General features: G+C 33.1%; 1 protein-coding gene across 1 annotated transcript; it reads left to right on the forward strand.

Annotated features, from left to right (window-relative positions):
- Positions 1–505: 505 nt before the first annotated feature.
- Positions 506–2310, forward strand: LOC111385446. The gene is made up of 4 exons (XM_023009834.1): positions 506–688; positions 785–874; positions 1939–2027; positions 2292–2310. The coding sequence occupies exons 1-4, from the start codon at positions 506–508 to the stop codon at positions 2308–2310; spliced, it is 381 nt and encodes a 126-aa protein (XP_022865602.1).
- Positions 2311–13579: the final 11269 nt, after the last annotated feature.

Here is a 13579-nt window from a genome sequence, read left to right on the forward strand (position 1 = left end):
TTAGAGAGATTATGCGACTTTATGGTGTTTCAGTTTCTATTGTATCGGATAGAGAACCAAGGTTTACTTCGAAGTTTTGGATAAGCCTTTAGAAAGCTATGGGTACCAAGTTAACGATTAATACTGCATACCATCCTCAAATTGACAGACAATTTGAACGAATTATCCAAGTGCTTGAAGATATGTTGAAAGCTTGTGTCCTAGATTTGGGTGGCAAGTGGAAAGACCATTTGCCGTTCGTTGAATTTGCATACAACAATAGCTTCCAAGCTATTATTGGCATGGCACCATATGAGGCTTTGTATGGTCGTCAATGTCGTTCATCATTATACTGGGACAAAGTTGGTGAAAGGAAAGTTTTAGGTCCAAAATTGGTCGAGAAGACTTACATAAAATTAGATCAAGAATTAAGACCACCCAAGATCGTCAAAAGAGCTATGCTAACAAAAGGAAAAAAGAATTGACTTTTGAGGTTGGAGAGAAAGTGTTTCTCAAAGTGGCACCAATGAAAGGAATACTACGATTTGGGAAGAAAGGGAAATTGAGTCCAAGATTTATTGGTCCATTTGAGATTCTTGAAAAAATTGGGAATGTGGCATATCATTTAGCATTGCCACTCAAACTATCAGCAGTGCACGTCTTTCACGTTTCTATATTGAGAAAATACATTTCAAATCCTAACCATGTGGTGATGTTCGATCACTAGATGTTCACAATGATGTGATGTACGAAGAAGTTCCTGTAGTGATTCTAGAGAGAAAAGACCACGTTCTGATTCCATTAGTCAAAGCCTAGTGGAGTAGACATAGTGAGAGTGAGGCCACTTGGGAAAGGAAGAAGACATTTTAGCCAAGTATCCCGACTCCTTAAACAAGTAAGTTAAATTTTGAGGGTGAAATTATTTTAAGTGGGGGAGAGTTGTAGTGAACCAAAAAAAAAAAAAAATTTAAAAATGCCAAAGGTTATGAAATGCCAAAAGACTTTGCATTTATTTCTCACAAAAAATACATTGAAATGAAAACTAAATAATTTTTCTCTTAAATGTTCAATGAAGGGCTGCCAACATTTTTTTTAAAGGCCAATTGGATTTTACATTTCATTTCTTCTGAGTCATTTATACCCTCCATTTATACACACACACAAAATCGTTATCATCAAGCCCCCAAATTTTTATATGTGGTACATATATGAAAAATTTAGTCCCTGTAAAAATTTCATAAATTTTAACAAACATTTTCTTGGCTAAATATATTTTTCTTCTGTAGTTGTTCAATCCAAAATTGCTGAATCGCCTCCAAATGTTTTCCAAAACCAAATTTCGCCATAATTTTATAAGTTTACATGAATAACTACTTCCCATTATATTTTTATATGTTTTCAAAATGCAAAAACTTTCTAATTTACAAATTATTTTGGTTAACATCAAAGGGATCTAACCAAAGAAAGATCGATTATTTTTAATGCTTTGGGTTTCAAGAATTCGGGGCATTACACTAATACCCCGTTTGGCTCCCATTAAATTTTATTCCATTACATTCTATTTTTCTTTCTCCTATTTTCAACCATACAATCTTTCATAAAATAATATTACACGTAAATCGAAAAATTTTCGTTCTTTTTCAACCACTCATTTTTTAAAAAAAAAACACTATTTCATCAATTTTTATTACCAAAAAATGGGGGCCAAACGGGGGTTAAAATTCAATATTCTCTTTCACCTTTAAATACCATAAAAAGTTTTTATTATTTATCCTAGAAAATTTAGATACTCGTATACAGTGATAGCAGCAACACATACAAAAAATAAGTTTGGAACGTGAATTTGGATTTTGTCTTTCAAAAATTGATTTATCTCACAAGGTAGGATATCGAGGTGCAGCGTATTCTATCCCGTTTAATTATTCTTTTCGTATTGATAAATTATTGTACTCATGAAAGCTAGAGTTATGCTATGATATGAATGATATGGTCATTTTGGTACAAATGATATGGTATGAGCTTTTACCGGTTTCTAAAGATATAAGATGGTATGATTTTTCGGACACATGCTTTAAAATTTTTACTCGGAATTGCACCATAATTTTTTATGTCCTATTGAGTATTCTCATGTACTCACCATTTTTACTACTCATCACATATTAGAATATATAGTGGGTTGGCAAGTGAAGCAGTGCAGTCGTGATGCCAGCAATTGTGGAATTCAAAATAAATAAATTCTGAATAACATGACTATAGACTTTTATTTTTAGTGTTATTTTAGTTTTTATTTTCATGTGAAATTTTCTATTTAGGATTTGGGACATGTTTTGATTAATTATGTTTTCCATATGTTTTATTTATTTTATAGATGGAACTAGAAAACTTTTCATGTTGGGATATTTGATTGAGTTTATTTAATTATGGAATGAAAGTTTTAGTAATGATTTAAATTGTTCGAGTTTGGTTTGCTACAAAGGCTTATGGCATCTTGGCCATATTCACTAACTCATTAAAATTGTGACAAGTACAAATGAACCTAGAAGAAACATTATAAAGTTTCAAGTATTGGGCTTCAGGTAGAATAACCCTTCATTGCCTCCTTGTCCTTAGACTCCTACATTCTTAGAGTTGATAGAAGTATACTTGTTTTCAGAAGTGGAAGCAGTGTGAAAATTTAACCTTAGTCTCTAAAGACTATTTCACTACTCTCAACTCACTGAGACTTCTAGTAGACTCCTTACATTTAGCTACAAGTCTCTATCTTTCTAGTTCAAGTTCAATTTCATTGATATTTTTAACCATGACACTATTCATTTTTTCAGCTTAAGAATGTCTTCAAACAGTTTGTCATAAGTATCATAGATATACCACTCATCTACAAAATCTTCCTCAGAGAACTCAATTTGTTCTAAGCCGTCAACCTTCTCATTCTCTTCCCATATTCACTCTTAACAATAGAAGTGAATGCCAAATAGTTCAAATCCTCAAAGTTGGAATTCTCACATTGATTATTAGAGTTAGACTCGTTGTCAGTGATAGTTGCGTTCATGTCCCTGCCTAGGGTTTTCTTATAACTTGAGGCACTTTGCTATAATGTGATCAAATCCTTCACGACACTCATGACATCAGACTGATTGTGACTTTTTTTTCTAATAATCTTTCCTGAATGTACTATGGCCTTCCTCATATTTATTTTTAGGTTTCTTATTATTCCCAAAAGTTATTTTTAATTTCTTATTAAAATAAGTTCTTTCCTCATCATTAAATGTGTCGTCTTCGGTAGTGTTTAAATTGTTTTTCCCTAATTGTATTTAAGGCAGCAGACTTATCTTTCTTAGATTTAGATATGGTTAGCTTATAAGTTATGAGGGATCCGACTAATTCTTTTATCTTAACTATATATAAGTCTTTGCTCTCCTCGATAATTGTGATCTAAGGTCTAAATCTCTTAAGCAAGGATCTAAAGACTTTTCTCACTATTTTCATCTCGAGAAATTGTTTACCTAGGTTGAAACCAGAATTTACTATGTCAATCAACATCATATAGAAATCATCAAAGGATTTATATCCCTGATTTTAATCTCTTCAAACCAAGTGGTCAGCATCTAAAGCATAGAGTTTTTCACTATCTTAGTACCCTCATATGTGGTATCAAGAATGTCCCAAACTTCTTTCTCAATCTCACACGTTGACGGGTCACATGAACTTTTTAGGTGACACAGCCATAAATAGGGCATGACCTCGTTTACTATTCGAGTTACACTCTGTTAGGACATCATTGGTTTACATATTAACTTAACACACTCACAATTGCATGTGATAGGCCTGCGTTTTCAATACATTTAAATAAGAAGCAAAAAAGTTGCGCAAAACCTAGAACCTCTTTATCATTTTACTTTATTATGAATTGATCACAAGATTATGACAATAATGAAATAAACAAGAAAGCAAAATTAGGAACACCAAGATTTATGTGAAAATCCAAGATGGGAAAAATGATATATAGAGGAGAAGAAATCCACTATAATCAATAGCAATCGTATTTATAAGATCTCAATGCTCTCAACTGAGATCTAAAGCTTTCAAGATGTTATATGAATGTTATGAGAACAATACAAACCACAACTTATATATATAAGACCCTAGGATGCAAGTTGTAGATGAATAGAAGTTCAAAACCCATTAAAATGTGAAAACGTGTTTGGGCCGAATAACACTGTCGCTCAAGCAATGGACGGGCGAGAGGCGCGAATAGCCTTGTCGCTCGTGTGCCGGGCAGGTGACGGGTGAACAATAACTTTCTATTGAAAATACGATGACTTTTCTTCTTGGTCCATAATTTTGATACTCCAAGACCCACTAGAATTTGGCCACATTACAACAATTTTTTACCTTGAACCAAATTCAATACAAGGAATTCCAAAAACATATCTTTAAAGTAAACACCACTTCTCCTCTTCCAACCAAGCCCCAATAGGCTAAATCAATGATAAACATCAACTATGTTCAAGAAATGCTCAATTTAGCAATGGAAAGTGGTTTTGTCATCATATCAGTAGGATTATCCTTGATATCAAACTTGTTCACTACAATATCACAACAAGCACAATCACATCATGCACAAAATGATACTTCACATCAATGTACTTAGTCCTTTCATGGAACATTTGATTCTTAGTCAGAAAAATAGGACTTCGATTATCACAGTAAATAGTAGAAATCTGCAAGTCTTTACTGATTTCACCAATCAATTATCTCAACCATATAGCCTCCTTACATACCTCTCCGTAATGGCCATGTATTATGGTTCTGTTGTAGACAAAGCTACTATAGTTTGTAAAGTAACTTTCCAATTGATAGCACAGCCTCCAAGGGTAAACACATACCCTATAAGTGATTTCCTCTTATCAAGATCCCCTACACATTCTGAATCCACATACCCAATGAAGCCGTCTTAATTTCTGCCAAAATGGAAGCAAGCATTAGAGCCCTTCAAGTATCTGAATGTCCGTTGTACTAATTTCCAATGTTCCTTGTTAGGATTTTCCATGTACCTACAAACTGCACTGACTACATGTGAAAAGTCTGATCTTATACAAACCATAGTATACAAGAAGTAAACTAACTACGCTGGAATAAGGAACCCGAGACATATAATCAATGTCGTCATCTGATTAAGGACACAATCCAAATGATAATTTGAAGTGGACCAAGAAAGTGATGACAGCCTTAGCATTTAGCATATTGAACCTTTGAAGCACCTTCTCAATGTAACCCTTCTAACTCAAATACAATTTGCTAGTCTTTCTATCCCTCAAGACATCCATACCAAGAATTTTCTTCGCTCAACCCAAATTTTTCATCTCAAACTTCTTACCGAGTTAATATTTCACCTTTCCGACCTCTGCTTTATAAGGCTGCAATGAGTATGTCATCAAACATAATAGCAAATATGTAATCAATTCACTATCTTTCGTTCCAAAGTACACATAACTATCGTAATCACTTCTAATGAAACTATGAATGAATCGAACCTTTTGTAGCATTGCCTTGATGACTGCTTTAATCCATACAAAAACTTCTTCAACGAGCACACATAGTCTTCCTTTCCAGAAGTTATAAAACCCTCTGATTGTTGCATGTAAATATTCTCCATGCAAGAATACTGTCTTGACATCCATATGTTCAAGCTCCAAATCATTACTAGCCACTATCCCAAGTAAAGCCCGAATTAAACTATACTTTACAACCGACGAGAGCTCATCTGTAAAGTCAATGCTAGGAATATGACTATAGCCTTTTGCTCTCAATCTAGCCTTATTCCTAATATCTTCATTCTCTAATGTCCGCTCTTTCCTTTTGAGCACCCGTTTGTAGTGAACAACCCTTTTACCCTAATACCCACGAAGTCCCAAGTATAATTTTTATCTAATGACTCTCCTTTTGCATAGCAATCAACCATTTGCTAGAATCGCTGCAACTGACTACCTCTAAATATATAATAGGCTCTTCAGTGGAATCAATTTCTTCAGCCACATTCAAACATACGTTACCAAGTCTACTTCTTTGTACTTCTGTGGAGATTTAATCTGTTTGTGAGGTTATCCTTAGCAATTGAATACTGTAGTGCCTCAAGTGGTGTAGGAAAATTATTTTTATCTTTCAATTCTGAACAATTCTGAACTAGACTATTTTGAATTAGACTGTTTTGAAACCTTTGATTATTCCCCAGGACCAATTTCCAACTCCAACTAGGTTGAATGATTTTGTTCCTCATTTTTATTAGAATCCCCACGAGATGAATCAAATACTACATCTCTACTAACAACCACCTTTCTTGTCTCTAGATACCACACAATATATACCCCTTTACACCTTATTTATATACAAGAAAGAGACTTTCTAGTCCTAGGCTCGAATTTTCCATTACCACATAAGCATAAGCTGGACATCCAAAAATCTTCAAATTAGTAGAACAAGAAAGTTTACCTGACCATGGCTCTTCTGGTGTCTTTTTCACATTGGTAGTTGAAGGTGAGCAATTAATCAAAAAAAAAAAAAAAGCCATGGCAGCAGCTTTAGCCCAAAAAGTTTTAGGCAACCCAAGATTTGAAAGCATACACCAAGCCTTTTCCATCGAAGTTTTGTTCATCTATTCTACCACTCTATTCTGTTGGGGAGTTCCATACACTATGAAGTGTCTCAAGATGCCTTCATCCCTGTAAAAGCTATTGAATTCATCTGAACAAAACTCCAATCTATTCTTTCTGCGTAGACATTTAATCTGGTTTTCAGTATGCTTTTCTATCATTCTTTTCCACTCCTTGAAGACCCAAACACATCACTCTTCTATTTCAAGAAAAATACCCAAACTTTTCTAGAGAAATAATCAATCACTATCAACAAGTAATAAGCATATCATTTTGAAGGCACTTTGATCGGTCCCCCAAAGATTTGAATGGATATATTCAAGTGTTCCCTTTGTGCTGTGTTTTCCTGTAGTGAATCTAACTCTTTTCTATTTCTCAAAGACATAATTCTCAAAAAATTGCATCTTATTGGATTTCTACCCATTAAAAAGTCTCCTCCTACTCAATTCTATCATACCTATCTCACTCATAAGCCCAAGTCGTGTCTGCTAAAGTTTACCAACATCCTCATCAGTCAAAGAAGAAATAGAAATAGTTACATCTCTTGTAACTGTGGAACCCTACAAATGAACAATTGTGTAGAGTTTTATGTCCATTAATTACAACAAGAGATCCTGGACTCACTTTCAAAACTTCACCTTCACTAGTGTATTTATAACCTTCAAGTCAAGTATACTCAAAGATATGAGATTTCACTTCAGTTTCAGAACGTGCCTGATGTCTATAAGTGCTCTGATATTAGTATTGAACATTCTAATTCTGACTGTACCATCTCCGACAATTTTGCAAGGAGTGTTATTTTCCATATTCACTGGACCTTTCAAAACTCCTTCATATGTTGCAAACCTGTCCATATTAGGACATGTAATTGGAACCCCATCTCAGAAATCACAAGAAGCTCTCCTTTACTTTGCCCATCCTCCATTCATGTTGGGTATTCCTTTCAAAATTAGATGATTCTAGATAATATTGATTACTATTTAATAACGTTGAAATGAAATAATACAATGATCTAATTAGCAAGTACATTAATTTTCTAAATGTTTGAAATAGAATAAATAAATCATTCAGAGAAATGTATTACCAATTATGCTAAATTTAGATATGAAGGGCACGAGAAATGCACAAATCATGAGAAATCCACTTTGGCTTCCATATAATTCCGAAACTAGTAGCCAACGGTCAATTAGGTAACAGCAAATTTTGATTTTCGACACCATTTTGGTGGTGGTGCGAATATGGCACTTTTGCAAGGTTGAATCTTCCAATAGGGCAAATCGAACTTCAGAAAGAAACTTTCTAATCACAGTAATACATAGTCCATCTTTGACTCAGAACTATATTAGCGCCATTACCACATCAACCCTCAAGCACCGATTTCTGGAACAACACCATTGGCACCATCACCATCAGCTATGGATGGATATTTTGATAAGCCAAAATCAACGGCCTAATAACCTTCCCATCTATAGTCCATCACAATAAATTTTCTTAATCCTAATGATACCATGTCATGAATACATCATATATAATCCATATGCAACACTATGCACTTGTTTCATTTCTTTCGAAGTTATATGACTCTGGAATTACTATTTAATAACATCAAAATGAATATTGAAATTACATAATTAGTAATTACATTAATTTTATGAATTTATCAAATATAAATAAATCATTTTCAAGAATATATTACTAATCATGCTAAATTCAGACGTGGCTTGCATGAGAAATGCACGTTCCAAATAGTCAACAAGAAGTTACAAGATGCAATGAATGAATCATAGGAAATCCACTTTGGCTTCCATGCCAATCAGGTGCCAGTAAATTTGGGTTTTGGCTACCATTTTCGTGGCTGTACGAACATAGCACTTTTGCAAGGGATGAATCTTCCAACAAGGCAAAACAAACCTCAGAATGGAACTTCCCAATCACAACAATATATGGTTCCACCAAGGTCTCTTGGTTCTTGGACTTAAAACTTTATTAGTAGTGCCACTTCTGCATCAGCCTCAAAACCCCAATTTCTGGAACAACACTGTTGGCACTATCACCCACAGTGGCGGAATGGATTTTTCGAACAACCTAAATCAATGACCTAAAATCCTTCCTAGCTAAAATCCATCACAATAAATTTTACTAATCCTAATGACATCTCATCAACACATTGGCTCTAGATTATAATCCTTCTTCAACACTATCCATTTGTTTCATTTCTTCCGAAAATAAATGAATTTAGAAAGAAGTAATAACTATTTAATATGGTCGAAATGAATATTAAAATGACCTAATTAGTAAGTATATTAATTTTCTTAATGTTTGGAGTTCTTTGATGAATTTTCATGTTGAGAAGCATTGAATCAAGAATCTTTCCTCCAACATTGTCAAAGAAAATATCAATTCTATTAGGGAACTACTGGTCTGGAGTTCTTGTCCACTTTAGCTTCCATGCATGAAACAGGTGTTGGTGAAGAGGTGGCCACATTTTGATGGTGGTGCGAAAATGGCAATTTGCAAGGGTAAGATCGTTCATTGGGACAAATTCAACATGAGTATGAAACTTTCCCATCAGAGCAATATGTGTTTCTACCAATGTAGCTTGGTTCTCGGACTCGAAACTTCATCCGCAATGCCACAACATCTTCAGACTCAAACACCAGTTTTTGGAACAACACCACCATTAGCACCACGATCAATGACAGCGGAATGGGTTTTTCAATCAACCCAAATTGATGACATGATAACATTCTTGGCTATATTGTCTCAGTAAATTTACTAATCCCAATGTTACCATATCGTTAATAAACTGGCTCTAGCTTGTAATATATCTCCAACACTATCCACTAGTTTGTAATATATTTCGAAATTAAATGACTCAAGAAAATAGTAACTTCTATTAAATACCACATAAAAGAATATTACAAAGTTCTAATTAGTAAGAACATTAATTTTCTGAATGTTTGAAATAGAATAAATAAATAATTTTGAGAAATTTATTACTAATTATACTGAATTTAGACATGGAGCAAGGGATGAATGCATGTGCTAAGAAGTCTAAAAGAAAGTTGAACTAGAAGTCAAGAAAAATTCTCAGTCTGGTCAAAGAAATTAAGCCCCTGTTTGATTCCCATTACGTAGGAAAATTAATGAGGGGAATAGTGCTTTTTTGAAAAAGGAGTGATTGAAAAAGAATGAAAAGTTTTCGATTTACGTATAATATTATTTTATGGAAGATTGTGTGGTTGAAAATATGAGAGAGAAAAATGAAATATAATAGAATTTAATGTAATGGGGATCAAACAGGGGCTAAATTTTGCCATATTCTGATATAATCTGATTTGTTCTCACTCCAATTATCCATTCATATTCAATTTCTTCGAGCCCAAAATCCTGTCCTTGTTTTAGTAATACAAAAAAATTCGTCTTAAGATCAATAATACAAAACTAAATACATATACTGAATGAAATTTAAGTCTATATGTACTAATCTCATCATTTATTTTCTTTTGATTGGATTAGTCATAGTATCCCTTGGTTTTTTCATCTTCGGCTTGTGGTGACTTGAATTAATGATGTTTTCTTGGATTTAAAACAGAAGATATACATCCATTATGCACCTAAATGCTTTCAAATAATAACATTATTACAATAACAAAAGAAAAGCACACCATGAAAGTATTTAGAAATATTTTTGTGGGGTGAATTATAAAAATTGTACTACATTAAGGGAATATAATATAACTAGAGTTTTACTATTGTGTACCAGATATGCAATTTGTTCATCATATAATATAATCCAGAGCAAAAAAACCTCCTGCTTCCCAACTTTGTGACAAGAGAAAAGCCCTAGTCGAGTTGCTAGATCTCTATAATATGGTGGCTCTAGATTGTAATCCATCTTCAGCACTATCCACTTGCTTTATTTCTTTCAAATTAAGTGACTCAAGAAAGCAGTATTAAATACCATTGAAAGAATATTACAATGATCTAATTTGGAAGAACATTAATTTACTGAATGTTCATAACAGAATAAAATAATTTTGAGAAATTTATTACTAACTAGAAGTGCAAGACAATTTCAAGCAATGAGTAGTCTACCAGAAGTTAAACGAGAAGTCAAGACAAATTTTCAAAGTTTGGTCAAACAAATTAAATTTTGCCATATCCCTTTCTGATATAGTCTTATTTGTTCTCAAACCAATTATCCATTTTTATTCAATTTCTCCGAGTCCAGAATCCTGTTCTCATTTTAGCAATACAAAAAAAATTCATACCAGAACTAGAATATTAAAGTGAATACATATAATGAACGAAATTTAGGTCTATATGAACTAATGTGAACAATTAATTTCTTTTCATTGAATTTGTCATAATTGGGCTGACTTTTTTCCATGCTCGGCTTGTGGTGACTTCACTTAATGAACTTTGTTTGGATTAAAAAACAAAAGAATATATGCACATCCGATATGCATCTAAATAATATAAAATAATAGCATTATTATAGTGAACAAAAGATGGGCACGCATGAAAGTATTTTGGCATATTTTCAGTAACACAACACCAAAAAGGTCTTTGCAACTATCAAAAAAGCCACAAAACATCATTTGCAGCATTTTAGCATTTGTTGCGAGGATGATGTTGTCGTTGAAGGAACATATACAGCTGGTTTATTCACCGTTGCAAGAAGCCATTTTTTGCAACGTTCAAAAACTGTTGCAAAAGATGTTTTCGCAATGTTTTTCCAAGGTTGTCGTTAACTTTTTTACAACATTTTTCCAGCATTGCCGTTTACTTTTTTGCAATGCTTTTTCAACGTTGTCTTCTCATTCTTAAGTTTTGGCAACATTTTGAAAATCTTGTCATTGGTCATTTTTATATTTTTTAAAATTAATTTGCATTTTTTATATATGCTTACTATGCTACTTAAATTTTGTTCTTTGATCCAACAATTATAATAATAAACTAACAATTCGCATAACAAACTTGTAACATGTTCAACACAATCTATTTTCCAAAATAAAATTAAAACATGTACCACCAAAATATAATTACAAGACCACAAAACGTGCACGACCAAAGAGATTTTCAAAAGGAAATGAGCATTGTATATTCAATATTAAACAATACACTAAAATGGTTGCTGTACCAACTTATTTGTTGCGTATTCTTATTTTCCATTGCACCAATTTCTCCTGCACCCCTATTAATCTATTGGCTTGGAGCCTCTGCAACCATAAACAAAGTAACAAAACGTAAAATCGGTTCCCTGGCAATATATTATAAATAAAGTAAAATCAGAAAGATGCAAAGCCCACCGATTTTTAGTGGTTCAGTAGTACTTTGAAATTACGCAACCATCCATAAAGCCACAAAAATGATAACATCGCAATTTAGGCAAATAGTCCTATAATACTAATATCAAGCAAGGCTGCAATCTTATTAGTTACCACATACAATGACCCGCTGTTGTAAAAATTTAAAGAGTACTATAACGTCACGGCAAAACTCCATAACAAAGAGCTTGACCAACCATTTTTGCATTATCTTTTGCACTAGATCTACATATGTCCAATATCAACTAAAATGCCACTAAAATATGACATGGATTGACATCTAGCACCATGTGCAAGCCACTTTAAATTGTTTGATACTTTGTCCGTCAATAGCTCAATTTTAATCTATTATTAATTTAAAAATGTTAGAAATACAAGAATAAATAGCAAAACCATCAATGTGCGTCTTATCCAATAAAGTCTCATTTCTTTCCAATCATCTGTCAACACTCTTAAGTTCATCCAAATTCATCCTAAGGTAAATACAATATATCAAAAATTAAATATGGTTGAACTACTTAAAATTTATCGAACTGGATATTGAATAAATGTACTCTATTTATGGTTGAACTTCTGTACTATTCAATAACATGTAGCGATGAGCAACTTTCAACATCTCATTAGATAGTACAATTGCCTTCCATTTAGATATTGTATGCCCTGAAACTAGGAAATCGGTCTCATATTCTTCATTGCGTACAGGCTTAGAGCCTATTTCGGATGCTTGTGTTACATATTTGCTACAAAATTCACATTTTCGTTAACAATATATTGTTCAACTATATACCCTTTAGGCCAAGTACGGTTCATAGCATATCCTATTAACACTTTCATATATCTCTCAAATTGGTACATCCAACGCTATTGTACTAGTCTACATAATTGAACTTCTCTCGCAATATAAATTGTCAAATAAACCATTATATCAAAAAAGGAATGCAGAAATACCTTTCCAACATGCATAAAGTTCAAAAATGTCCTCCTCTAATTGTTCAACCTTATTTCTATCAACAATTCCTTGGCATATTTCCTTGAAAAATGAACTCAATTTAAAATAGAGTTCCTTGATCATTTAGGTAGAAGTCCTCTCAACACCACTGATAATAATTGTTGCATTAAAATGTGAGAATCATGAGACTTCAGCCCAACTATTTGACATTCTTCCACCGATATGCACTTTCCAACATTAGACCAATAAACATTAGGTAATCTCAAGTTAGTAAGCCTTCTACAAAAAAATTTGTTTCTCTACTTTTGATAAGGTGTGAGGAGCAGCTGGTAGGTAGAATTTATTTTCTCTACTCTGAGGATGTAAATCATGCCTAATGTTCATTTCTTCCATGTCCTTACGTTAATGCCATCTTTAGATTTCCTTTGACATCCAAAAGTGTACTGATGATGCTATCACAAATATTATTCTCTACATGCAACACATCGAAATTATGATTGAAAAATATTAACTTTTTCTTCCACGTTACATTAGATTGAAATAGTTGTAGTGAGAAAATAATCATACAAATGAGCATACGCCTTTGCCATTGCATTGTAATCCTGTTTGTCAAACTTTACTTGTAATATGTATTGCTGGTTGAAATTTGACATTTTGTTAATTTTTAT

This window comes from Olea europaea, unplaced genomic scaffold (genome assembly GCF_002742605.1).
Source record: "Olea europaea var. sylvestris unplaced genomic scaffold, O_europaea_v1 scaffold3168, whole genome shotgun sequence".
Lineage (NCBI taxonomy): Eukaryota > Viridiplantae > Streptophyta > Magnoliopsida > Lamiales > Oleaceae > Olea > Olea europaea.

Excerpts from the sequence above, each read along its gene's own strand:
- LOC111385446 (XM_023009834.1), top strand. The coding sequence starts at position 506 with ATGAAAGGAATACTACGATTTGGGAAGAAAGGGAAATTGAGTCCAAGA. Across the intron at positions 689-784 it reads TTTCAAATCCTAACCATGTG|TCAAAGCCTAGTGGAGTAGA; the intron begins GTGATGTTCGAT and ends TGATTCCATTAG. Across the intron at positions 875-1,938 it reads TATCCCGACTCCTTAAACAA|CTAGAGTTATGCTATGATAT; the intron begins GTAAGTTAAATT and ends TACTCATGAAAG.